Here is a 27669-nt window from a genome sequence, read left to right on the forward strand (position 1 = left end):
TGTTGACTTCGTTTTGAATTGCTCGGCGTTCCGACGCAGAAACTTGATACGGTCGTCGGTGAGTAGGCATAGCATCGCCACTAAGAATCCGATGCTTGACGGCGAGCGTCTGGCCTAAAGGGCGATCGTCTATGTCGAAAATATCTCGGTAGGACGATAATACTTGGCAAAGCTCTTCAGCCTGCCCCGAGGACAGGTCCGTCGCTACCATCGGCACCCGAGGCTGGCGCGAGGGGCCTGCTAAGCTCGCGAGAATCATTGGTCGATAACGCTGCCACGTATTGGTCGCCGAGGCAATCAACGGTGGCAAGGCAAATACCTTGCGGTAGAATTTGCTTTGCCAATCCAAAGTTACAGACAGGCATGCGAGTGCGGTTCCCAGTAATATTAGGTATACTGTGAGGCACTGTAACGTCATACCTTATTGGAATGTCGGGCAGAGGAGTGACGAGGTACTCGCCATCAGGAACTGGTGGGAAAGACAACAATTCAATGTAGGCTATTGACTTTAACTGCAGGCGAAGAAAGCCGGTGGGACGTGAGCGGCAGTGGGGTGCGTCAGAAGTTTCTGCGAGCATCGGCAATTCAAGGCGAAGGGCACTGGAAGGGCAGTAAATAAGAGCAGAATGTGCGGAGGGAAAATCGAGGCCGAGAATGAGGTCGGGGGGGGAATGAGCAATTACGGTGAAGAGGACAGGAGTGTGGCGGCAGGAGATGCTGACGCGTGCCGTACACATGCCGATGATAGGCACTGTACCACCATCCGCAACGCGGACGACGCGTGCCGACGCTGGGGTGAGGAGCTCGTTCAGTCATCGTCGGAAGGCAGCACTCATAATTGAAAGATGTGCTCCTGTATCGATGAGCGCGGTGACAGGATAGCCGTCAACGTCAACGTCAAGAAAGTTTCGGTTCGTGGGTAAGGTGAGCAGAGTATTTGAGGGCAGGGTCGACAACGCAGCTTCACCTCCAGAAGCTGCACTGCCTAGTTTTCCGGCTGGATCCGGGAGGCGATAGGCGGTGAAGAGAAGCGACGGGGTTGAGGCGAACGAGACTCATGGCGTCGAGGTGAGAGCGAGCGGCTGTACCGAAGGTTCGGAACAGGAGCATTAGCGGCAGTGGATTCCTGGCGGGTGGTATAGGGAACGGAAGGCCCAAAGGTGCGGCAATAAGCGGCGCTGTATGTCCGAGGAGGTGATGGCCATCGGTTGCGGTAGGGACGAGTGGCGTGGCCGATGCGACAGCAATGGAAGCAGATCGGCCGGTCATCAGGGGTATGCCAATCGGACGGGTTGCGGTGAGATGTGGGGGAAAAGAACTGCCGAGGACAAGGAGGGCCACTAGAGAACTGGGGAACGCTGGGTTGAGACGTGGAACACACGGAGTTCAGACACATGATCTCAAATTCCTGTAGGACGATGTCCTGGATCATCGCAATGGTGGTTGCTGGCGGATCGGGAGGCGTCGTGGAGAAAGCTGGCGAATAAGTGGCCTCGAGTTCGCGGCGAACAATTCGGGTGACCTCGTCACAGGTGGTGGTCTGACGTAGTCGACTCTCACATGTCGGCGTAGCAGCAGCGTTGGGTAGCCGCGTGATGTGGTGTGTGATACGGCCGCTCTTAGCTTGTTCAAGGCGACGGCATTTTTTGATGATGGGGTTGATAGTCGAGACGTTGCCGAAAACAAGCAAATTGAAAACGTCGTCGGTGATGCCTTTTAGAATATGTGACACTTTATCGGCTTCCGACATAGCATCGTCAGCTTTGCGGCATAGATCTAAGACGTCGAGGATGTAGGAAACGTACGGCTCCGTAGATGACTGAACACAATACGCAAGAGCCTTTCTCGCGGCAGCCTTGCGCCCAATGGGGTCGTCGAACAGTTCCCGTAGCTTCTCTTTGAAGTTGTCCCAACTGATTATCTCGTCGTCATGTGTTTGGCGCCACATGCGAGGGATGCCGCCGAGATAAAAGATGACGTTGGCAAGCATAATCGTTGGGTCCCACCTGTTATTAGCGCTGGCGTGTTCATAGAGTTTGATCCAGTCATGGAAATCCTGTCCCTCCAGGCCAGAGAACACACCTGGGTTGCGATGTGAGGCGACCGTGACGATTGGAGCAGTGGGACAAGCCGAAGCCGTTGCAGAGGTGGGCGCGTCACCGGGAGGCATGGTGGCAAGCTCGATGTGCCGACCACTTCTGAGTTCCGTGGTGAGGACGGGGATCGCTGACCTTCACCAGAATGTTGCGCGTGGAAAGACACAGACAGAAGAGGCTATTTACAGGCTATTTACACCAGAGCGAGGTAACCTGGCTGACACTCGCTCGCGCCAAGCGCACCGACTAACTTCAGCGTCGTTCTCGCGGCGGCTCGTTTCCTGAGCATCGCTCGATGATATCGTAACAATATCATCGCAATTTTTGTTCCTGGAATCAACGTAGATCGAAAGCCTGTTGGTCAAAGATCTGTTAGTGCGCTCGACGAGACCATTTGCCTGCGGGTGACACAGGGTCGTGCGGCGAAACTAGCAAGCACAGGGATGCAACAGCTCTTCGACTACCTCGGCCACGAAATGGTGACAACGATCGCTCACAGTAACAGGAGGGGGTCCATGCCACAGTATAAGGGAGGACTGGAGGAAGCTCGAAACATCAAGAGCCGTGGCCATTGGCATCGCTGCGGTTAGGGCATAACGCGACAGATGGTAGACGCGGACTGTAATCCAGCGGTTGTCATTTGTTGAGCGCGGGAATGGGCCGAGAAGGTCCACTCCAACCGTTTAGAAAGGAGATGATCGTGGCGCCACAGGGTGAAGGAGTCAGACTGGAGCAGTATTAGGGCGCTTAAATTGCTGGCACTTCTTACAACTGGCCACATACTTTTCTATATCCCTTCACATACTATTCCAGTAGAATCGGCCCTGAATGCGGTGGTGTGTTCGTGTGGAACCTAGGTGCCGAGCGGTCGAGTCGTCGTGCATAGCATGAAGCACATGGGTTCTCAAATTCTTAGGGAACACTAAGAGGAGGCGGGCGCCCCATCAGCCGCATAATTCTTCTTGTAGAGCAGGTCATCTTGGATGACAAAGCCAATTTTACCTGTTGGTTGAGCAGCTGAGGCGAAGAGGGCATCCAGACTGCGGTCGTCACGCTGCTCTCCCCGGAAAGTGGTCAGGTCGCGGAAAAAGATGTCGTCGGAGGCGGCCAGAAACTCATCGAAATCGTCGGCGTCACATGCACTAGTTGGTAGGGGGATCCTCGAAAAACAGTGGGCGTTGCATGATGTCGGCCACTCTTGTAACGGACTGCATAGACGACAGCGAGACACTCTCGCTCAGTGTCATTGTGTTCGGCCTTTCTCAACGGAAAGCTCGCATAGGAAATGGCATGCTCGGCGCCACCAAAACGCTGGACGAGGACGGCGCCGAGGCCGATTCCACTTTCATCGGGGTGCAATCCTGTTGCGGCAGTGGGGTCAAAATGTTGAAGTATGGTTCCGGAAGAGAGCAGGAACTTCATTTGACAAAACGAGGGATCGCAATCTGCTGTCCAGGTGAAAGGGTTATCTATGCGCAGTAATGAAGTCAGAGGGTGGGTAGTATCAGAAAAGTTTGGCACCAAACGTCGGAAGTACGAGCAACGACCCAAGAAATCTCTAGTATTTGATACGCATCAAACTTCTTCTTCTCGCGGAGCGCGATTGATATGAAAAATATTCTGCCACATTTAGCTTGAATCTATATCCTATCTGCCAACTACACCCGCCGTGGCTCCATCTTCTAAAGCTATCTTGAACCCCATTTTATGCCACAATAAGTGGACGCAGCGTCGCGTTCTCTAAGCTTCGAGCTGGTAAGCGAATGCAATTGTTTTTGTACCTTTGATGTGTACTATCGTTTCAAGAAAATTATTAGCGTGTTATATAGCTCATTGCAGCCCTCTTGTGACAATAGGGGCGCCCAACACCTTTGCCATACGCCGAGAAGACTACATTTAGACCCGTATCCCATATGATACACTATGTAGTTCGGTGTAATTTTTGTATTCTGAAGCGCATCGGTGGCGTCTTCGCAGAAACATTACATTTGCAATGTAATGGAGCATATTTGCATGCTTTCTTGTTGAGGGAAAGTGAAGCATCCTTTTTTTGTGTCCTAGGCAATGGATGTCGGCACTTTTTATGGCGGAACAAGACGGGGAGTTCGGCCCATTCCTGGTGATGGTGACAGAAGCAGCGATAGCGAGCTCTCGCACGACGATGCGCAGAAACTGCCACCCTGCCCGGCTCCATCTACGCTAGCAGAGAAGGTATGAGTATGATAGTGAAGATAAAGCTCCTCCTCTAGCATCGACTTCTAGAGTCAAGAAAGGACTTGCAAAATGTGCACCAAAGTGGACAAACTTATGCCTTGAAAGGGACCCAAGAGAAATTGAGTTCACTGGGAACACCGTGATGCCATGGACTACGAAATACCTTGACACTCCCTTCCACTTCTTCAAATTCCTATGTCCCGTTGAGGTCTTAAAGATGATTCGCGAGGAATCGTTGCGCTACTCAATTCAGTATCGTCCAGAAAAGCCTCTCACCGTGAGTGTAGAGGAACTCGAAAGCTTCGTCGGAATGGCTCTTTGCATGTCGATCATTCAGCTGCCAAGCACCCGAAACTACTTGAGCTCCAGCATCGGACACCACAAGGTCAGACGTGATGTGCCTGAACCGCTGGGACGAACTAAAACGATTTCTCCACTTCAATGATTATGAGACTTTTATTGATCATGACAAGCTGCACAAGGTGAGACCCTCTTGAACAAATTGCTTGAGCAGCTGAGGACAATTCCGCGAGAAGAGAAACTGTGCATCGACGAGCAAATTGTTCCATTCAAGGGACGAAGCTCACTGAAGCAATACCATCCAAAGGAACCACATCGCTGGGGATACAAAGTTTTGCTCTGAGTCGGGTGTCTGGTTTCTGCTACGATTTCGAGGTCTTCAGTGGGGCCGCGGAAAACAAGAAGCTATCAGGTGAGCCTGACCTAGGCGCAAGCAGCAATCTTGTCGTGAGGTTGTCTCGCACCACTACCAGGCAAAACAGTCACCAGTTGTTTTTTGACAACTGGTTTACTACTAGTCTTCTGGAAGTATTTTTAGAGAACGCAGAGATTGACTGCCTTGGCACTGTGCGATGATACCGTCTATCTGGCTGAACGCTCCCGAGAGAAAGGGAAAATAACGAGAGAGGAACATATGAAGAAAGGGCATGCGAAGTGTCGGGGACCAAGCTGTCTGCAGTAGCGTGGCGCAACAATAAAACAGTCACGTTGTTCTCCGCGTTCGCCGGTAGTGAAACAGCGGACGTAGTAAAACGGTACTTTTCAAAAGAAAAAGCGCGCAAAGTGGCTACCTGCCCAATGGTTGTGTTGATCTATTAAACAAATATGGGCGGTGTAGACCTCCTCGACCTGATGCTGGGCTATTACCGAATCAAGATTCCATCAAAGAAATGGTACCACCACATATTTTTTCACCTGATGGATCTCACCATGTGAATGCCTGGCTTCTCTGGCGAAGGCAAAAAAGTACGAAGACTCCCCCGCTTGAGTTCAAGTCTTCTGTCGCAGAAGGACTCTGCAGGGCAGGAAAGTTACACGAAAGGAAGCCCGCAGGGAGACCGAGCACTGAAATCGAGTCACTTATCTAAGCAAAGAAGATGACCACGTTGGCGCCTCTGCAACTGCTGATGTTCGCTTCGACAAAATGGACCACATGCCCAATTGGCTTGACAAGGGAGTGCGCTGCAGGCTGCCCTCTTGCAACCACCTCATAAATGTATCATGCGATCAGCCCTTTGTTTCAACAGGGAGCGAAACTGCTTCGCCTCGTTTCACTAAGAGGGCAAGATGTACTAATCGCGCAAGCAAGGGATATCATCACCCTTGCTTTCATGAGGAAATTTCAGGGAAGCTGCAATATCTTTGTGGAATAAATGTTATTTCACCAACTTTCTATTCGTTTTTCAATCCCGTTTTCTTTTCTCTTCATATCCCATGTTATTCTAGACGACCAAAAATATTACCCCTAACGGCATGGTGTATCATATGTGATGCGCGAAGAAAAAGCTCTAATAAATCTAAACCGCGCTATATTTTTAAAAACTAAGTTTAGTTTCGGTGTTTGCATTACAAATCAATGCTGCTGTAGTTCTTTCACGTGAAAAATAATACTCATGCAGTAAGGAGTTAAAGCAGCTGACTGCAGCTACTTTCTGTGGGTCAGGTCGCATCCCCTGGTTGTCCCCTAGATGTCCAAGCTCTAGCGCATCTCGCTGGCCAAAGTGACATTTCTTAGAGTTTAGGATAAGGGTAGCTTGTTCAAGGCACGTTAGAAGATCGTCCTGTCGATGGTTGTGTTCTATAAAAGTGCGACCAAAAATGACGACGTCATCTATATAACACAAACAACCCTATCATTTCAGACTGCGCAGTACCGAGTCTATAAACCTTTCAAATGTTGCAGGCGCGTTGCCCAAACCAAACGGCATTACGTTGAATTCAAACAAGCCGTCCAGGGTCGCAAAAGCGGTTTTCTCCTTGTCAGCTGAATGGATGGGTATCTGCCAGTAGGCCGATCGGAGCTCTACAGATGAAAAGTAGGATGCGGAACGAAGGCAGTCGATAAAGTCATCGATCCGGGGAAGTCGATATACGTCGTTCTTCATCACAGCATTGAGACGCCGGTAGTCGACACAAAACCTCCAGTGCCCATCTTTCTTTTTCAGGTGGGTGACTGGCACAGCCCAAGGGCTAGAGGAATCTTGGATGACGCCCTTGGCTACCATGTCATCGTCATGTTGAGCGATGACCTTGCGCTCTGACGCAGACACGCGGTGAGGCTTCTGCCTGATGGGATGCGCGGACGCCGTGTCGATCGTGTGGTGAGACCGCGTAGTTGGAACGCGAACTTTGTTAGCATACCGCGCGAAATTAAATAGTATCGCAGGCTTGCTAAAGACGCTGACCTAGACTTGACGCTTCTCTGAAGAGAGTGACTTGCTGATCATTCTTAAAAAAAGGCGACGAGTCTTCAGAGACACTGTGGTCAGCCCCGTGCTCTCGGGATTCGTGTGACGTGTCATGAGTTAAAGCGCGTATGCTGAGACTGGTACCCACTTATAGAGAGACAAGTCGCATACCACTGGGTAGCACAACAGACTGGGAGGCTAAATTTGTCGCCCACAGTGCACTTGCTCCGCATGCCGCAGAGAGGACGCATCGAAGTACGAGCACACATTTTTTCACAGCCATCGAAGGCACAGGCTCAACAATTGCATCAAATGTATCGGCGTCGACACCGCCAGCAGCAACCCGAACTTTCCATTAGGGACGTGCCGCTAAAGCAGCATGTTGAATGACGTCGAGATCGCGTGAACAGGTAGCAGGTTGGTCGGAAAGAAGAGAGAAGAAAAGCTCGCCACTATCGCAGTCCATAGTGGCACCGCACTGTTGTATGAAATCGAGGCCAAAAATTACGTTGAGAGTGGATTGAGCGAGCACTCCAAATTCGGCTTGATACACGTTATCGGAGAAATAAACGTTCGCGGTGCAAACTCCAATAGGTCGGAGCAACTCTACACTCAAAGCACGAAATGCATTAGCGTTATCCCTGTGAAACATCACTTTACGGCCTAGTCGGATTTTGAAATCCAGGCTAATAAAGGAGACACTCGTTCCTGTGTGCACTAAGGCCAACGTAGCAACATTGTCCACTAAAACACGAATCTTGTTATGACACATGGTGACTGGTGGAGGCATAGGGCGCGTAGTCAATAATGACGGGTGACTTCACCCCCATTAGTCGTGCCGCCTAGTTTCCAGACGGCACGACGTGAGATGTCATCGTGGAGATGGAGACCAGCGCTGGCGTGAAGGCCGCGGTGTCAAGCCCTGCACAGAAGCTGGTGAGTCGATACGGTAACTCGCCTGGTGGTTGGTCCTGCTATTGGAGTGAGAAGCCCAGCGTGTCCCGTTGCGGTGCCGATTGCTACGCCGGTAAACAGAGCGCGGTCGCTAATGGAACGGTGGTGACGTCCAACGGCGATGAGGCCAAAATCTGGCGACACGACCACGAATACCGCATTGGTAGCAGACGAGGCGCACACAGGACGCACCGAAATTGTCAGTAGCACGATAACTGGCCCGGCCGTCTCACTCTTGAGAAAGTGCAGCGGGACTGGCTAAGTCACCGTCGTGGAACTGGTAACTAGGATGTGCGTTCATAGTACGGTTTAGTGCTCTTGAACGAGGAGCGATGTTGTAGGCGCCTACGGAGGCGGCGTTGATGGACGTCTCACGGAAGTCGCAGTGAGAAAACTCTCTCGAGCCCGCGGAGTCGAGAGGGAAGCCGCCTCACGCCGGTCAAGCTTTTCGCGCTCCACTTGGCGAATAACTGACGTAAGGTCAGATGGAGCTGCCACCACGTCAACACTGGCTACATTAGTTACGGTGGCCAGGCGGCCGAACTTCGGCGTGATACGCCGAGCTTTTAAGGTTTCAAATGCACGGCACCGCCGAATGACGTCACTTACGGAGTTCAGACTGTCTTTACCGATGAGAAACTAGTGCACGTCCTAGGCGATCCCTTTTAATACATGACTCATCGGAGAGTGCAGGGCCTTGCTCAACTTCAGCACTTCCTCGATCTATGTTGTGCAGGTTTCTCTGGGAAATTGGGCTGCATGCATTAGGGTTTCCTCTGCACGCTTCTTTTTAGCTGCGCGATCTCCGAAGCGCTTCCTGATTTTGTCTGCGAACTTTTCCCACGTCGTCATGCTTTCTTCTTGGCTTTCAAGCCAAGCAGACAATTTACCTTTGAGGAGGAAGGTAACGTTGTTAAGCTCGGCGATGGCATTCCACCCATTGTTCCCACTTGCGCGTTGGTAAAAGCTGAGCCATCTTTCCACATCTTTCCCGGCTTTTCCGGCTTAGGTACTCGGTTCGATGTATGGCTGCCATGGGTAGCTGGAGCAAGGTGGCGGGATGTCGCCGTCGGAAGCCATCTGTGGTGGCAGACGGGCAATATGCAGCTTTAGAAGAGGGAGATGAAGGTCAAATAGAGATAATGAATGGAAAAATAACTAGGCTGGTTTCTGAAGGAGCAATTGAAGTGGGAGGTAATGTACCCACGCAAGAAGAAGGTAAGCCCTACTAAGTAAGGAAGAACCTAATAAAGAATCGACAAAGCCTGAGACAGTCTAACTCAAGATATTCGAGGAAAGTCGCCGAAATGTAAATACTGATCAGCAAGAGAAAGAAAGCTATATTCGAAATTATAACGTGGCACAGATTGAGATAGCAGTAAAAGATGCCTGCAGCATAAGATCAGTGAGAAGTAAACATGGCATAGGATTAGCCAAGATGTATTCACTGAAAGATAAGCAGCGCAATCACAGCAGAAATCGGGTGATATACTAACAGCGCAAAAAGACGCTTATAGTGACCTATGCAATACCCAGAAAAGCCAAGGTACTTTCACTCGAAGTAGAGATGAACAGGACACAGTGGCTGTTTCAATAACTAGCGATGAAGTTAGAAGGACCTTGCAAGACACGGCCCGGGGAGAAGTGGCTGAAGATATACTAACAGTTGGAGACAGCTGGAGGAGATACCATTCCGTAAAAGCTTGCCGCCCTTTATATGCAATGCCTCACTACCTCAACTGTACCAAACAGCTACAAGCATACGGCATCGTGTGCATATAGTTGGACATAGCCGCATCCAAGGCTCCCTGCTGGCAACCCTGGTTTGCAGCGAGCCCGTGTGTTGAAGGCAATAAAATATAAGATTTTCTTACAATGTACTAGAGGGAACTCTGGCGGAGCAGTCGGTGACCCCCCATGAGAATCAGAAGAAATACATGGATTGGTCTGATCTTTGTGCTTGTCGATTCAGGCGTTCTTGTGGCTTTGTTTATGACGCTTGTTATGCCTTAATTGTTGTAAATTTTAGAGCAATCTATATTCTTCGAAGTGCAGAAGACGCTACGAGCACGCACAATTGCTACTAATCGCAACAACTGAGCTTGCCGAGATGGTGAAACCGAAACGCGCCGTGCGTCAAGGCACTGGCATGCAGGCGATAAAATCATAAGGGCTTTCCGCATCACTTGTCGACGCATGCGCTGCCTAATGTTGTCAATAAGATGCTCCTGTGCTAGAGGCCCTGTGCTCGAATCGTGCGGTCGGACAATGTGAATGTTTATTTAATCATTTATCAGGGAGTACGTTCTTGAAAATGACGAGTTTACAAGGTCACAAAGCCGTTTGAAACAAGGAGAACGAAGTTTAGGCAAATCCGTGTACTTCCCCTAATCCCCAGGCTGGTACAATCGCTGACATTGCAGCGCCCGTAAACATTAGCGCCACAGTTCACCTCTGGCAATTACTGTATGAAGACCTATGCAACAATATCATTCGTCATCTTGCGTGAGTTGAAAGTTGTCAGAAGTAGTTCGGTGATTATTTTCGGCAGTCGGCAAACAAGTCCGCGCAATGAAGTTTCTTAAGCCGCCCACGGAGCTCATACTGTCGAGCAAAGTCGCGGATAACTGGAAGAGCTTTCGCCAATGATTCGAGTTGGTCCACAAAGCGACAGAAAATGCGGATGGAAGCACAGACGCTGAGAAAATAGCTCTGCTTCTCGATGTTGGTGGCAAGGAGGCGCAGGACCTGTACAACACATTTGAATACACGTTGAAAGCTACTTATGACGCAATCGGTAAAACGTTTGATGATTACTGTATGTCGAAAAAGAACAAAACCTAGGAACGCCACGTTTTCCGCATACCCGTTCAAGAGGAAGGCGAACCGTTCGAGCAGTTCTTGGGAGACTTGAAGCCAAACATCGAAGCGTGCCAGTTCTCCCTCGTGAACTATTCACTCCTGCGGGACGAGATTATCTAGGGCATCGCCGACCACGAACGGCGTGAGCGAATGCTCCGGGAGCAAGATCTATCATTGGCAGGCACAAGCGGTTGGCATGTGTCGAGCGGAAAAAGTGGTCCAGAAAGAGAATGAAATGTTCGAGGAAATGCAGAAAAGTGTGGCCAAAGTGAAGCAAGAGACGCGCGTGGAAACACGCAAGACAGTCGCGAGGATTCAGCAGAACCGCCGAAGTGCGCCTCGAGGTAACTTCAGCGCGTCGAGTGGGATTAGCCAGTGACTGTAGAGTTCGCCTCTAGGCAAGAGCGTCAGCTCGTCATGCAAGAGTTTCAAGCTCCGCAACAACGCATGTGCAGCATATGGAAATACATGTTGGAGCTGTGACAAGAAAAATAATGCGTGACCTGTTGTCGGCGAGTGCGAGAATTTTCCAAAAAAGAGAACGCGCATCTTACCCGTCGTCGAGCGGCTTGAAATTCTGCTTGTCAAAACACGAACAGGGATTGTCGGCCCTGTACTCAACCTGTGCAGCTCCAAGGCGAAGTGGCCCATGTCAAATTCTCTACAGGAGCTTAAGCGAATCTACTCCAAGTTGCGAAGATTAACTCAAGCAACGTAATCCTGCGGGGTTATAGTGGTAGCGTCATTGAACACGTGGGTACCGTAGCAGTGAGCAATATTTAGAAGGAACGCAACGCACTGCTCAAATTCTTCGTCGTCAAGAAATGCAACGGCGCAATACTTGGCCTTCACACCTGTGAACAACTCGGTATCATCAACAGGGTATGGCAGGTTTCGACAGAGTTATCTCTAAAGGCAGCAGTCTTAGCAGGATTTCTCGACGTGTTTCATGGTGTTGGATGTGTGAAACGACCGTACAAGTTTGTGCTAGCTGAGGGAGTGCAAACCGTTGTGCAGCCAGCCAGACACGCACCTCTTGTACAGAGACATCGATTAGGGAAGGAACTGGACTGCTTACTTGCGTCAGGGATTATGCGATGCGTTCGAAAATGATCAGTGACACATGAACGCTGCTCAAACGAGAGGAAAGCCAGGCGCAACTGGCTGGCGCATGTTACTTTCCGAAACTCGACGGAAATTCCGGGTTGCATCAATTTCCGCTGTATAAGCACCACACCAAACATCTGTACAGTCTCAACGTCATCCGGTCGGTACCTGCACTTGCGGTTATCCTTCGGAATTGGTTCCTCGTCTGAGGTGTTTCAGAAAACGATGAGTGAGAAGTTCGAAACCCCTACAGAGAACAACAGTACATATGAATTACACCCTATTCTGTGAACGTACCATACAAGAGCGTGATATAGCAACTGCCTACTGTCTTAGCTCGCCTGAAGCGCGAGAATGTCACACTCAATCTCGAAAAGTGTCAGTCTGAGCTCTCAGAAACTGTATCCCTGTGTGTCGTTATCAGTAAAGGTGGAATAAGGCAATGTGACGAGCTCGTGATGGTGGCAAGACATTTTCCCCAACCAAAAGACAAAACAGCTGTCCTAAGGTTGCTAGGCTTGATAAATTACTTTGGGATGTACATCCCGAACTTGTCACGTAGAAATACATTACTGCGTTCACTGGTTAAGAGTGACAGTATCTTTGAGTGGTCAAATCCGCTCGAGCAAGAATGTCGAAAACTCAAGGATCTTTTGAATAAAGCACCACTCCTGACCACTTTTGATGGATCAAAAAATACAAAGTTGTCAGCTGATGCATCATCGCTGACAATAGGCAAGAATCAGATGTATGCGTTAAGAGACAAAGCCGGCAATATCATTACTAACATGGATGAGATAGTTCAAGTGGCTGAGGTGTTCTATAGAGGTTTATACAGTACTGGTGGCACCCACGACGATAATGGAAGAGCGAATAACCTAGAGGAACTCGAAATCCCTCAGGTAACGCTGGAAGAAGTAAAGAAAGCCTTGGGAGCTATGCAAAGGGGGAAGGCAGCTGGGGAGGATCAGGTAACAGCAGATTTGTTGAAGGATGGTGGGCTGATTGTTCAAGAGAAACTGGCCACCCTGTATACGCAATGCCTCATGACTTTGAGCGTTCCGGAATCTTGAAAAAACGCAAACATAGCCCTAATCCATAAGAAAGGGGACACCAAAGACTTGAAAAGTTATAGACCGATCAGCTTAATGTCCGTTGCCTACAAAGTATCTACTAAGGCAATTGCAAATAGAATCAGGAACACCTTAGACTTCCGTCAACCAAAGGACCAGGCAGGATTCCGTAAAGGCTACTCAACAATAGACCATATTCACACTATCAATCAGGTGATAGAAAAATGTGCGGAATATAGCCAACATTTATATATAGCTTTCATTGATTACGAGAAAGCGTTTGATTCAGTCGAAACCTCAGCAGCCATGGAAGGATTGCGGAATCATGGTGTAGACGAACCGTATGTAAAAATGCTGAAAGATATCTATAGCGGCTCCACAGCCACCGTAGTCCTCCATAATGAAAGCAACAAAATCCCAATAAAGAAAGGCGTCAGGGAGGGAGATACGATATCTCTAATGCTATTCACAGCGTGTTTACAGGAGGTATTCAGAGACCTGGATTGGGAAGAATTGGGGATAAGAGTTAATGGAGAATACCTTAGTAACTTGCGATTCGCTGATGAAATTGCCTTGCTTAGTAACTCAGGGGACCAACTGCAATGCATGCTCACTGACCTGGAGAGGTAAAGCCGGAGGGTGGGTCTAAAAATTAAAGTAATGTTTAGCACTCTCGGAAGAGAACAGCAGTTTACGATAGGTAGTGAGGCCCTGGAAGTGGTAAGGGAATACATCTACTTAGGACAGGTAGTGACTGCGGATCCGGATCATGAGACTGAAATCAGAAGAATAAGAATGGGCTGCGCTGCGTTTGGCAGGCTTTCGCAGATCATGAACAGAAGGTTGCCATTATCCCTCAAGAGAAAAGTTTATAACAACTGTGTCTTACCAGTACTCACGTACGGGGCAGAAACCTGGAGGCTTACGAAAAGTATTCTACTTAAATTGAGGACGACGCAACGAGCTATGGAAAGAAGAATGATAGGTGTAACGTTAAAGGATAAGAAAAGAGCAGATTGGGTGAGGCGACAAACGCGAGTTAATGACATCTTAGTTAAAATCAAGAAAAAGAAATGGGCACGGGCAGTTGGAGAAGTATGGGAGAGGCCTTTGCCCTGCAGTGGGCGTAACCAGGCTTATGATGATGATAATAATAATGATGATGATGATGATGGTGATGATGCATCATCGCACGGTAGGGGGTTAATTTTACTGCAAGAGCATAATGACGGCTTGCGCGCGGTAGATTACGCCTCCAGAGTACTATCAGAAAGTGAGGGACACTTCTCAAAAATGAAAAAGAAAGCGCTGTCAATTGTGTTCGTAAAGATACGGAAAGTTAAAAAAATTTTGCCTCCGATCCACGCTGTGAAAGCGAAGTCATATACGACAACTACAACAATTACCCATTGTGACGTAGCTTCAAATTATTTACATTGCGACATTCAGATGCACTTTAGGTAATTATTAGGCTAAGATGTCTCAAAGGTCTGCTACTTGGCTTGTGCCGCGACTTCGTGCACCTACAAAGATTGTACCAGGCACAAGAGAAATACACTTAACCACAGTTTCGCCCCGCCTCGTATCCACGCTGCTCTAGAGATGTGCTGACTATATGTGATCTTCCCATAACACTGTCACAACACAAATAAATTGCTCAGCGGGTTCTTATTTAACATACGAAAATTTAGCTTCGTCACACCCTTTGTATGCTACTGTTGCCGCTTTATGGCAGCTGCAGCTTATGCAACCATAATGATTGCCGGGAAACTCATGCGGCAAACGCTATGGGGGCAGGCGAGAGTCCTAGTTCCTCGTTTTTTCTTGGCGAAGCTGTATAACTGTGCACTCACCCCCCCCCCCCCCCCCCCCCTATGCATTTGTCGTGTTCACAGGCAAAAATGTGGGCCAATCACGGAGGTAGTGGAGTACCGGGAGGACCCGCGGAAGAGGTGAAACACTCCGCTCTTAACAATACTATGAACGTTAGTAATAAATGAAATTGGTCAGGATTCTTTGTTTCCAATTAGTGAGTATATCACAATCTTTTGTGAACAGCAGGTGGAATCACGAGCAGCAGGCATTGCGCAAAGGACCGAGTGTATGTACATCCATACACCCCTGACTCGCGAAAGGACAATGCCCCCGACAGTGGTGATTGGCTGTGAGGTACAAACGAAGTACGGAATCGTGATATTCACTGTGTCTATGACTTCACGCACACGCACGTTTACAACCACGCACTTTGCATGGATTAGCTGTGATGACACTACCTCTGTGGTCATTGCTTGACACTTCTGGCTAAGGTTGTAACCGAACCAATCAGTGTCTATCACAACAATCATAAAGCTATCGCCACTGCTATTACTAAATGATAAAAATAAATACATGTACTCTTGTCTAACCTTGTGCGATGTGCTACAGCTTCGCTGGTCGTCCACATTCAGGGTGAAATGGCTCGTCAATACGTGTACTCTCCCCCGCACGGCCGCTGCCGCCGCCGATACGCGAAGACATGTGTCATCTTGTGGTGCTGAAGGAATCCAACTGCGTACGCGGCGCTGGCTTCTCGCTGATTGGTTGAGTTTTTGCCCGCGGACACGACAAATTCCAAATGCATTGGAGGGGGGGGGGGGAAAGGTAGAGGTATACAGCTTCACTGTAAAAGCTACATAATATGTTGCTCATGCGGTTTCAAGATAAGGGACCCAGCATTCACACGTTCACTGCTATGGTATGTGAATGCGTAGCACGCGGTAGCACGTTCGATAGGCTCATCAGCTGCCTCGGTAGCTGGTTCCGCCTAAGGGTATGGTCGAGGACGTCGTCGGGCGCGTACCAACAATAGTATCCCTTCGGACAGGATCCCTGTAGAGAGCAGAGAGAGCTGAGGGCACAGAGAAAAATAAATGCAGAATAAGGCCGTGGCTACCGACACTGCCAAATTATGGCACAAATGACTACGTAACAACCACACGTGCAAATTTAGCTACACAACACGTTTTGCCGTTGTAACAACGTTCATCGCTTTTTCTTGGCTTGTCCTCAGCTGATAAAACACGATGAGGTTTTGCAACAGGTCAAGAGTTTGTTTTGAAGGTTCAGGTCGCTGGATTCTGCCAGAGGGAAAATGCGCAATGGCGCGTATACATTAGCTTTAGAGACAGGCAATAAATAATAGGTTGGCGACATCGGAGCCTGAAGCTCCTAATACGCTGGCTGTCATAAGCCCAAGTAGTGCGACAGAAGTCAAAGCTAATCAGTCAACATCACCAGAGTGATCAGCGCCAACTCCTGCATAAATTCGCCAGCCTCATAATAACACACGTTAAAGGGCCCGTCACAATACTACACACCGCCGTAAACGAAGCACATATGGTTTCAACAATCTACGTGGCCTCAGATAAATTTGGTTCTAGTAGTCAATCTTGCGACATTGACGCTAGGTGCACATCTGGAAAGAGCCCAAAGCTGGAGTGGTGGTATCCAAGCGGCACCGACGCCGTTCTGTATACATTGGAATACGGCCTCGGCGTATGAAGCGAACTGCTGCTCAAGAGCGCGAGTCCGTTAGAATTGTGAGCGGATTTTGGACGTTGTAAAACATCATCAGCCTATCTTTGTTCACTGTAAGACTAAGGCCTTTCCCACCAATCGCTAATTAGCCCTCACATGCATTAGCTGATTCCAAGTAATGCCTGCGGATTTTCCTGATTCGTTACGCCACAATTTTCTGCCGTCGTGAACATTTTCTTTGCTCAAGCATCGAATCTGTCTTTCTAATGCACCACCAATTATTTGCGCTACAAATTACGCATCCTGTTGATCTCCAATTCGTCCTGTTAGTTTGAACTACCACTACCCCGTTCCCTCTGTGATCCCCACCACTCTGGTCCTCTCTTAGCGTTAGGCCTCACAGTTCTCATTCCATCGGTTGTTGGAGCTGTCCTTAACTTGCTATTAATCTCCATATTTCTGCCCCTATAATAGCACTTGAAACATGGAAGGATTACACACTTAAATCACAGCGTTGAGCTCCTGCTCATCATATCGAAATGCAGGCCGTGGGTGATCTCACCCACTTTCAGTCTTCTGTCAAAGTCAAAGAGTTTATTCAGACAACGTGGTACAGTTGCCTAGGGCGCAGACCAAAAGGCAAGTGGTTGCCTGACAAGGAGTCTGTGCCCTTGCTCCCATTCGAGAGCACAAGACATTCAGCGCATAAAATCAACACTAAACAAGATGGAAATACAGAGTGGTTGGTAACATTGAGACGAGAGTTATTTCATATTGAATATTTATGTACAATTGGGAAAATTGATGTAAGAGATAACAGAAAAAAACAAAACAAAAGGAGGGGTTATGCCTGCAGTGACAATAGATACATAGTGATGTTATTTTTTAAAGCTTTGAATGATTTACTTTCTTGGATAATGTTTACAGCAGGATGGTGATCGTTTAAAAAACTGGAAATTCTGTAGCTAAGTTTCTGGGTGCCGTAGTTTGTACGTATTTTTTCCTTATTGTAACATATGTGCCGGGTGTTGTAGGTGTGTGTTTTCGTTAGATATTGTTGAAAAAAAGCCGTAGGATCGGAATGCATTTGTAGGTAACTAGCTAACGCTATCTTTTTGTTTATAACATTCCACAGTGTAAGCAGTTGATGTTTTCTAAACAGTGGGGCAGTGTGGCTAAGGTATGGTGCATTATCTATTAGGCGCAAAAATTTCTTTTGTAATAAATATATGTTTTCTATGCTTGTTTTAGGTGCTGTGCCCCAGACAAGAAGACAATAGTGGAAACGCGAATGTACCAATGTGTAGTATAGTTGTTTCTTTAGCCAGATGGGCAAAAGGCTCTTTATTTTATACATGATACCAATGGACCTAGATATACCAGTGCGAACTTTTTCAATGTGAGGTGACCAGTCAAGATGCTTGTGAAATATGACACCAAGAAATTTATGTGTTGGTACACGTTCGATAAATTCATCACGAAATTGGATAACTATTTCTTGTTTTATACACTTGTTACGAGCGCGGAATATAATGTACTTAGTTTTTTTAGTGTTTAACTCTAATTCATTACCGTAGAGCCACGTGGACAAATTTTCCAGCCATACATTGGTTTCTACTTTGAGGACTTTTAGGTCTTGTCCGCAGAAGAATACATTGGTATCATCAGCGTACATTATTATTTCTGGTGTAGAGGGCACGTTAATTATATCATTTATATAGAGCAGAAATAACAGCGGCCCAAGGATTGATCCTTGTGGAACTCCATAATGTATCTGACCTAAGCTGGATTTTGCATTCGTAATATTCGTGTACTGGTGACGATTTAAGAGGTAATTCTTTATTAATGTGAGAGCCGTTCCTCTAATGCCATATTTATATAACTTGTACAGTAAAACAGGGTGCTTAATGGAGTCGAATGCCTTTTTAAAGTCTAGGAAAACACCTATTGTATATATTTTCTGCTCAAAGTTGTCTATTATCTTATCCTTAATTTTTATTAGCGCCATTTCAGTAGATTTCTCTTTCTGGAATCCGTATTGCTGCTCGGCGATGATATCGTTTCGCTTGCAGAAGTTTAGTAGCCTGATGTTTATAACTTGTTCAACTACTTTCGAGAGGATTGGTAGGACTGAAATTGGCCTATAATTATTTATGTCATTTCTATCACCTCCCTTGTGTATGACAGAGATTTTTGCAATTTTTAATTTATCTGGAAATATTCCGGTACTCAAAATCAGGTTGCATATATGCATAAGTGGCTGATTAATCATGTGACTGATGGATTTTATAGGTTGAACTTTAATATCATCAGCACCACATGCACTGTTATTTTTTAGGTTTTTGATTACTGTGCAGATTTCTAATTCTGTAGTGGGAAACATGAAGATTGAGTTTTGGATGTTGGACGTGATATACGTTGTAAAATCACAATTACTTGCCTGAGGTTTACTTGAAGCCCCTGATATAAGAAAGTGCTCATTAAGTTTGTCAGCAAGCGACGCCCCTGTGTAAGGCACTCCATTTATAACGAGTTCAGAGATGCCGTCTCTTTTGTTGTTGGACATTAGCTGGTTTACTGTATTCCATACTTGTTTAGGGTTGTTGCAGATATCAGCAAACTTATGTTCGTAATAACTAGTCCTGGCTTTTTTAATATCCGAGCTTAATTTATTACGAATTTGTTTGTATTCAGTCAAACAGTCCATATTTTTCGTTCTGATGAAAGAGGCAAATAGTCTGTCACGTTCCCTAATTCTTTTTAGAAGGTCGGCATTTATCCATGGCTTTCTGGCTTTTTTACACTTTTGAATTCCGTTCTCATGATCAGGTTTCCATGTGAGTTATTCACTTTCATTAACTTCCCCCTCATGAATTCTTGTTCGCTTGGCAGGCTCTTGAACATTGCATTTGTGCTCTTCATATTATTATTCAACCTACTCGCACACTTAATTAGTTTAGGATCTGAAGTGACTGTGCCAGTGTATCACCAGCGTCGTTGAACAGGGTGTTGCGATCGGCGAGCTGAAGGCTGGTCATGTATTAGCCGATGGTTGTCACTCCTAATCCTTCCCAGTCTATTAGCTTGAATATAAGTGATAAGCATGCAGTGAATATATTTTGGCAGATAGTGTCTCCATGCCTGACCGCATTCTCGATAAGTATTTTTTCGATTACCTTGCCGATCATTAAAACATGTGAAGCCAGAAGAATCTCCGAGGCAGAGTCGAAGCCTGAGGATTTGTGGATAGGTGCGCTGTGGCTTGAACGTAAATATGAAAATTGCACATGAATGAAAGCATCCTTGAGCTGTCAGCCGAATACTGCAAGCACAAGGGTCTTGATGTGAAGTTCGTTCTGCCCTTCAGTACAACCCGTACGACATGCACTTACACTGCTCATTACACACAAACGTCGTAGCTTCCTCCAAACGCGCTGAATTAAGGGATCAAACTATGCGCCGCCAGGACATCACATAAGTCGGTACAATTCGAGTGACATAAATGCTGTTCCTGCTGACACGACGCGTTTTAGTTCACTTGCGTTGTTTGCCTGATTTTCTTGCCATCATATTTACCTGAATAATGCGCAGGAAGCGTGCAGCACCGCAATTAACCGGGATAAACGGGCTAGTTGTTGGTCGATATAGCAATGCATCATGTAACTGCGAAAACAACAAGGGAGAAAGAAGGAAACACACAGGACAGCGGGGAACTTAAACGTTCAAGTTCCGCGCCTGTCCTGTGTGTTTCCTTCTTTGTCCCTTGTTGTTTGCGTGGTTACGTGATGCATTCCAATATCGAGCACCGTAAGACTGTCGCTGGCTGGAAGAAATTTGTTGCGCTGAATTCCCAAACGCACATATGTCCCACACGCGCCCAATTGAAACAAATCGGCTTATCGTCCGGTGTTCTCCAGCCGGGCGGGTTACGACGGCGAGTTCGAACCGCTGAAAACGGGGAAGCGTTGGTTGGTCGGGGCCGGTCCTGGCTGACAGCGGCATTACGAATGGGCAGAGAGACAGGATGCAAAAATTTGCTATATCTTGCCTGACAACGGCCTGTATAACCGATACACAAAATTAGTTGGCTGGGCAATGCTGATGAGGAACGACGGGAAACATTACTTCGAGCTCACGACAAATTAACCGCATGAAATTTTCTTGTCCAGACACAGGAGTTCCAGGTAGCTGTTCTTCCCACGAACATGTCGAAACATTATTTGGTAGCGTGCTGAACTGCTGCGTAATGCGGCAACTTTTCATCAGTTCGAAATTGCGGCACACTTTGATGATCGCGTCCATTGAGTCATAGTTCTTGCAAATAAGCAGGTTGAATGCGTCATCTGCAATGCCCTTCAGTAGGTGGCCAATCTTGTCGGTCTCGTTCATGTCTTTGTCAGTTTTACGACAGAGCTCGAGGACATTTTGAATATATTCCACGTAAGACTCAACGTCTGAGCACGGGTTGGTAGCTCCTTTTTGGCTGCCAGCTGAAGGCCAAATGGCTTTCTGAAGAGATATAGAAGCACCTACTTAGAGACGTTCCAACTCGTTAAGTCATGTTCGTGGGTCTCATACAATGCTAGCGCCGTTTCTCGGAGGTAGAATATTACGTTCGCTAGCACTACCGTTGGGTCGCACTGATTACTTTCGCTCACACGCTCATGCCAGACCATCCCGTCTTCAACGTCCGTACCATCGATTCTATATTGAAGGTCTCTGGATCTGGTGGCTGGGACAACACGACTGAGGTCAGAGTCTGCGGCGCAGGATGTAGGCGATCAGTCATTGTGGCGCTTTGGCTGCCGATCGTCGCGTGAGGGCTCACGCAGCCACTGCTGCGGCGCTCCGTATTGTTACCCCACACCTCCGCCAAAATGTTGCGAGGCAGAGACAAGCCCGAATGTTGTATACGCAAGGCGAATGCAGAAGGCCCCAGCTGACACTATAACATGGCAGCCGACGCGCCCCAACGACAACAACATTTCGTCATCGTCTTTTCTCTGCACGTCTTGAGCTGCATAGCGAGAATATTTACACACTCAAGTGCAAAGTTTGCAGAGCACTGATAATAAACACAAAAGTAAACAGCGCCTTACTAGGACAACTAGGACAACTGTCTCTACACACAGCCAACCGATCCCCCTGTTCCTTCAAGAGTTTATGTCCCAGACTAGGTTTCCATCGTACGGCGTCTTACTCAAGTATCAGTTTAGTCATTATAGCCTCGACTGAAAGGAATGGATCACAGACAGTGTTGGAGGCAACACTAAGTAGTGGAGGTGAGCACTGCTCACCCGCTTCAACATTTTTTTAACCAATGCATTTAGAATTGAGGGTAAACCAGCTACTGGGTTGTGTCTAGTCTCGTTGGCACAGTTGTTAGGTTTTAGACAGGCGTTTGGCAGTCTCCCCATCATGGCTCGCTGTCTCTCCTGTTCGCACACTCTTAGCCATGCGTAGCTACATGGGCGCCTCCGAATTCTGTCAACACGTTTCTGCAGAATTTGTCCGTAGGCCCAGCCTCATAGAATAACATTGGTGTTACGCGCACCGGCAATTAAGCACTCCGTACAAGGAGCGTTCTTTTTTTAGTATCCAACGCCGTCACTACGCTCACATTTATGAGCTTTTGACGAGGGGGCTGTTCTTCAATTGGGGAATTCTTGGCACCGTCTATGCACACGTCATAGACTGCGTAAGAGGAGCTTGTCATTGTGGGTCGTTCGCAGTAGGCAGTTAGGCCTGGCAAAACGGTGTGCGACATCATGGCCTCCCATCCTTGATGACGGTGTCAACAATCTTACATTCATGAGGAATGATTAATAGGTAATTACCCCTGCGTTTGAGCGCTTCATGCACGATTAATAAAAACCGTGCATAGGGAGAGCAGGAAAACTGTTTGTATACTTAGTGTGTCACGCCGCCTATACTTCATCTTTGAGACATGAGCGCCTTAACACCACCACGTAGCATCACCTATAATTCCTAACTCACTGTAAATACAGGAACCATTGGGCGTGTTTTTTTACTTATCTTGTAAGATATGTGTATTGACGTCAATGTATGTATGTATGTATGTATGTATGTATGTATGTATGTATGTATGTATGTATGTATGTATGTATGTATGTATGTATGTATGTATGTATGTATGTATGTATGTATGTATGTATGTATGTACGTATGTATGTATGTGTGTATGTATGTATGGTGTGTGTATGTGTATTGACGTTGTGTGGCAACAATGGCGTAAGACGCCTTCTCTGCCACGGAAGTGCCTAGGTTTCTGTTTACAAGACGGCCGTCAGGAAACTGACGCTTTTCTCAGACTTCCAAGCCTTGATTTGGCAACGATTTACCATGGTATGAAATTTTCGGTTTCATTTTAATGAACTACACACATGCTCCACTTGTTAAAACTAGAAATTGGAGTCCACCTATTAATGGTGTTGCACCTATGTATTAATCGCAATTTTGTATGTTGAATGATTAGTAACATTCTAGTGGTCTGAATGTAAAAAAAAAGCGTGTTCAAATCTTAAGAATGCTACCAACGTTCTAAATGTGCGTAAGAACCTGTCAGTTGTACAACCTATTGAGTATTTTCGTAGAATAGTACAATGAGTATAGGCTAATCAAAAATATTTTAGCAATTTTCTAGCCAATATGAAAGTTAACGACACGAAGTTCCGGACAGAAATTTAGCTGTCTGCGGCAGTATTTTCAAACTAGGACAAGGTGCTCTTTTGTTACAATTAGAAGGTGGAGAAATTACCATCCTACGATTGTTCATTTAATTGAGAGGATGCGAACGAAAGAAAATTGCCTTGAGTTCTGCTGCAAATATGCGCTGCTTCTGCTGCGCCATTAGGCCTCTTTTCTCATCAGGCACACTTGCGTGCTCATTCATTATAAATTGTTTCTTCGCCGGCATTCGGCAAGTTTAATAGAGAGCGTGTCTTAGTCAACGTCACTGGAAAATGTTTGTCTCTTGCCTTCTGAAGTTGGGGCCATATATAATTGTCAAGATCTATAGAAACAGGAAACAAGACAGTGTTCACTAAGCTCATATAAAGCAGCACTTCTATGTGTTCGCCCCTAGTTAAGTGGTGCTGCGGCTGCAACGTATGCTGTTGCGGATACATTTAAACATTACAACTGCTATCTACCCAAAAGGTGTTTCAAATTGTTAACTGCCGCGACGATGGCTAAAAACGGTAGTAAGCAACCATAGCGTTGCTTACTACCGTATACGCATCCGTAGGCAGCGTGACTTACATGGAATGGGTGGTTTTGAAACGCAGATGACTGGTGTTCGATAGGCCTTTCTTGGCCTGTTAGTAGACGGGGTCGTCGTCGTGGTAGTGGTTGTCGTTGTTGTAGTAGTCGTCGTGGTGGTGGTCGTAGTTGTCGTAGTAGTAGTTGTCGTGGTAGTGGTCGTCGTAGTAGTCGTCGTGGTGGTGGTTGTAGTTGTCGTAGTAGTAGTTGTCGTCGTAGTGGTCGTCGTAGTAGTCGACGTGGTGGTGGTCGTAGTTGTCGTAGTAGTAGTTGTCGTCGTAGTGGTCGTCGTAGTAGTCGTCGTCGTAGTGGTCGTCGTAGTAGTCGTCGTGGTGGTGGTCGTAGTTGTCGTTGTAGTAGTTGTCGTGGTAGTGGTCGTCGTAGTAGTCGTCGTGGTTGTGGTCGTAGTTGTCGCAGTAGTAGTTGTCGTGGTAGTGGTCGTCGTAGTAGTCGTCGTAGTAGTTGTCGTCGTGGTAGCGGTCGTCGTAATCGTCGGTGTCGGCGTCGTCGGCTTGGCAATGTTCCTCATCGTAGTAGCGGTCGTCGTCGTAGTAGTGGTCCTCGTCATGGTACTCTTCACAGTAGTTGCGGTCGTAGTCATGGTCGCTGTGCCTGGAAATAAAAAATTACTCTTAAGGAAAATAGTGAGGCAGGCGATTCTGTCAAAAATAATTCTGACAATAACTTTTACATATACGTTTTCTATTTATTGTTTAATCTGCAGGGCACTTTCCCTATTCCGATGAATAAGACGTTCACGTAAACGCGGGCTCTCATAATCGAACCCTTATCAAAACTTCCTTAGCTCACTGAGTTTAGGAATATTAGGCATTCAGAATACGACTGGAGTAGTAACTGCTATTTGGTTCGCTTTCGAATCGAGCGATCACTATTTGATGTTGGATATTTGTTCCTTTATGTTATGTAAGGGATAAAACCACTCACTGGGGTCACAAGGGAGAGACAACGATACATGTGAGGAATGTGACAGATGAGCCTGTGTCGCGTAGGGGCGTGATGCACAATGCAAACCTTTGAACAAATTTTGCCGCAAAAAAATTATTACGCATAGTGTAATCACCAAGCTTAAACGATTGATAGGATAACGAAGCTTGCATGCCCGCCGCTGCAAACACTCGCCCTGTAGTCGACAAACGACGTGTCTGTAATGACAGCACAGATGACAGCCAGTAGTAGGGGTATGTCGATTTACAAAACTTACACTGCTTTCACAACTGCCGACGTAAAAAGGAATTTCTCCAATGAGAAGCATTGCGAACATAATGACGTCCTAAGTTTTCTTTGTAGAGATGTGGCTTGTCTATAGCAGATACGTTTATCTCTCCGTAAAATGTATATCTGCGCCACACGACCTGACCCGGCTGAACGTTGTAATTTGCTGTTGCGGCTGATTGGCCAGAAGCCACAACTGATAGCCCAGGATGGCGCATGCAGTCATCTTCGCGGGGTGCTCTGAACTGTCATGTCAAAGTGCATTGGACATAATTCATTGCATTGGACAAAGTCCATTGGTTCGTAATTGTACTCGGGGTGCGTTGTTGTGGGAAGCAGTTATAACATCGCTGTGCTGCCGCCTTCTGTCTACTACATGATAGGCCGTGTTTGTGCGCGGCCTGAATTTTCATACTTGTCATGGCAGTGTGTTGGGTCGCCACAGCAAACGGGTGTGTGGCAGCCATTCCTAACAACTGGCAAGCTTGTCAATAGTGATTTTTAGGCACTTCTACCATTTCCTTTTTTGGTTTTTCGCTTGTGAAGGCTAGACGAGGCATAGTGTTTCTCACTATATTACCTAGAGGGAAATCTGGCGCTGCTGCGTGGTGGTATGTATAGGAATGCTGGTATATTGTGACTTCGGATCGGAATTGTTCTCGGACATCGAGCAAAGCCCTGTTCCGGTGGAACAATGACTCATTTTCTACTTAAACTGCGCGCGAAAAAGCTGTTTTAGCTTTATTATTACACAAAAACATGTTTTGTTTAACCATGAGAACTTGTTGTTGCATGTACAATTATGTGATACGTAAAAAAGTATCAGCGGGCCGCTAAGTTTGGAGGACAGACGACAAGAACCACACTCCCTTTGAAACATTTGTCGTCTGTCCTTTCTTTTCTTCCCTTCGTCACTCACTGCAGGTGTGTAAAGATGCAATTTGCGTCAATGGAAACCTTTTATGAAGGTTTTACTTTAGGAACCCGTTATTTGTGTAGCCATATGACGGACAGGCCGCCATTGGAATATGAACCTGGCAACGTCTAACGCTAGAACGTTATCTAGTGAGGCGACTCTAGCAGTGCTATGGGATGAATTAGAGGGCAGTAAATGGATATAATAGGGCTCAGTGAAGTTACGAGGCCAAAAGAATCATATTCACTGCTAAAAAGTGGGCACGTCCTGTGCTACTGGGGCTTAGCAGAGAGACGAGAACTAGGAGTCGGATTCCTGATTAATAAGAACAGAGCTGGTAACATACAGGAATTCTATAGCATTAACGAGAGGGTGTCATGTCTTGTTGAGAAACATAATAAGAGGTACAAAATGAAGGTTGTACAGGTCTACGCCTCTACATCTAGTCATGATGACCAGGAAGTCGAAAGCTTCTATGAAGACGTGGAATCGGCGATGGGTAAAGTGAAAACAAAATACAGTATACTGATGGGCGATTTCAATGCCAGGGTAGGCAAGAAGCAGGCCGGAGACAAGTCAGTGGGGGAATATGGCATAGGCTCTAGGAATAGCAGAGGAGAGTTATTAGTAGAGTTTGCAGAACAGAATAATACGCGGATAATGAATACCTTTTTCCGCAAGCGGGTTAGCCGAAAGTGGACGTGGAGGAGCCCGAATGGTGAGACTAGAAATGAAATCGACTTCATACTCTGCGCGAACCCTGGCGTCATACAAGATGTAGACGTGCTCGGCAAGGTGCGCTGCAGTGACCATAGGATGGTAAGAACTCGAATAAGCCTTGACTTGAGAAGGGAACGGAAGAAACTGGTACATAAGAAGCCAATCAATGAGTTAGCGGTAAGAGGGAAACTAGAGGAATTCAGGATCAACCTACAGAACAGGTATTCGGCTTTAACCCAGGATGAGGACCATAGTGTTGAAGCAATGAACGACAATCTTATGGGCATCATTAAGGAGTGCGCAATAGAAGTCGGTGGTAGCGCCCTTAAACAGGAATCCAATAAGCTAACGCCGGAGACGAAAGATCTGATCAAGAAACGCCAATGTATGAAAGCCTCTAACCCTACAGCTAGAATAGAACTGGCAGAACTTTCTAAGTTAATCAACAAGCGTAAGACAGCGGACATAAGGAACTATAATATGGATAGAATTGAATAGGCTCTCAGGAACGGAGGAAGCCTAAAAGCAGTGAAGAAGAAACTAGGAATAGGCAAGAATCAGATGTGTGCGTTAAGAGACAAAGCAGGCAATATCGTTACTAATATGGACGAGATAGTTCAAGTGGCTGAAGAGTTTTATACAGATTCATACAGTACCAGTAACACCCACGACGATAAGGTGAGAGAGAATAGTCTAGAGGAACTTGAAATCCCACAAGTAACACCGGAAGAGGTAAAGAACGCCTTGGGAGCTATGCAAAGGGGGAAGACAGCTGGGGAGGATCAGGTAACAGCAGATTTGTTGAAGGATGGTGGGAACACTGTCCTAGAAAGATTGGCCGCCCTGTATACACAATGCCTCATGACCTCGAACGTACCGGAATCTTGGAAGAACGCTAACATAATCCTAATCCATAAGAAAGGAGACTCCAAAGACTTGAAAAATTATAGACCGATGAGCTTGCTGTCCGTTGCCTACAAAGTATTTAC

General features: G+C 46.9%; 1 protein-coding gene across 1 annotated transcript in view; it reads right to left on the reverse strand.

The window, feature by feature from the left end:
* LOC129384968 (uncharacterized) overlaps positions 1 to 27669 on the reverse strand; it is an 88671-nt gene that overhangs the window by 11391 nt on the left and 49611 nt on the right. The window contains exon 3 of the mRNA XM_072287573.1: positions 23812 to 24423. Coding sequence (XP_072143674.1) covers positions 23871 to 24423 — 553 coding nt within the window. The 3' untranslated portion in view covers positions 23812 to 23870. The remainder of the gene's footprint in view (positions 1 to 23811; positions 24424 to 27669) is intronic.

This window comes from Dermacentor andersoni, chromosome 4 (assembly GCF_023375885.2).
Source record: "Dermacentor andersoni chromosome 4, qqDerAnde1_hic_scaffold, whole genome shotgun sequence".
Classification (NCBI taxonomy): domain Eukaryota; kingdom Metazoa; phylum Arthropoda; class Arachnida; order Ixodida; family Ixodidae; genus Dermacentor; species Dermacentor andersoni.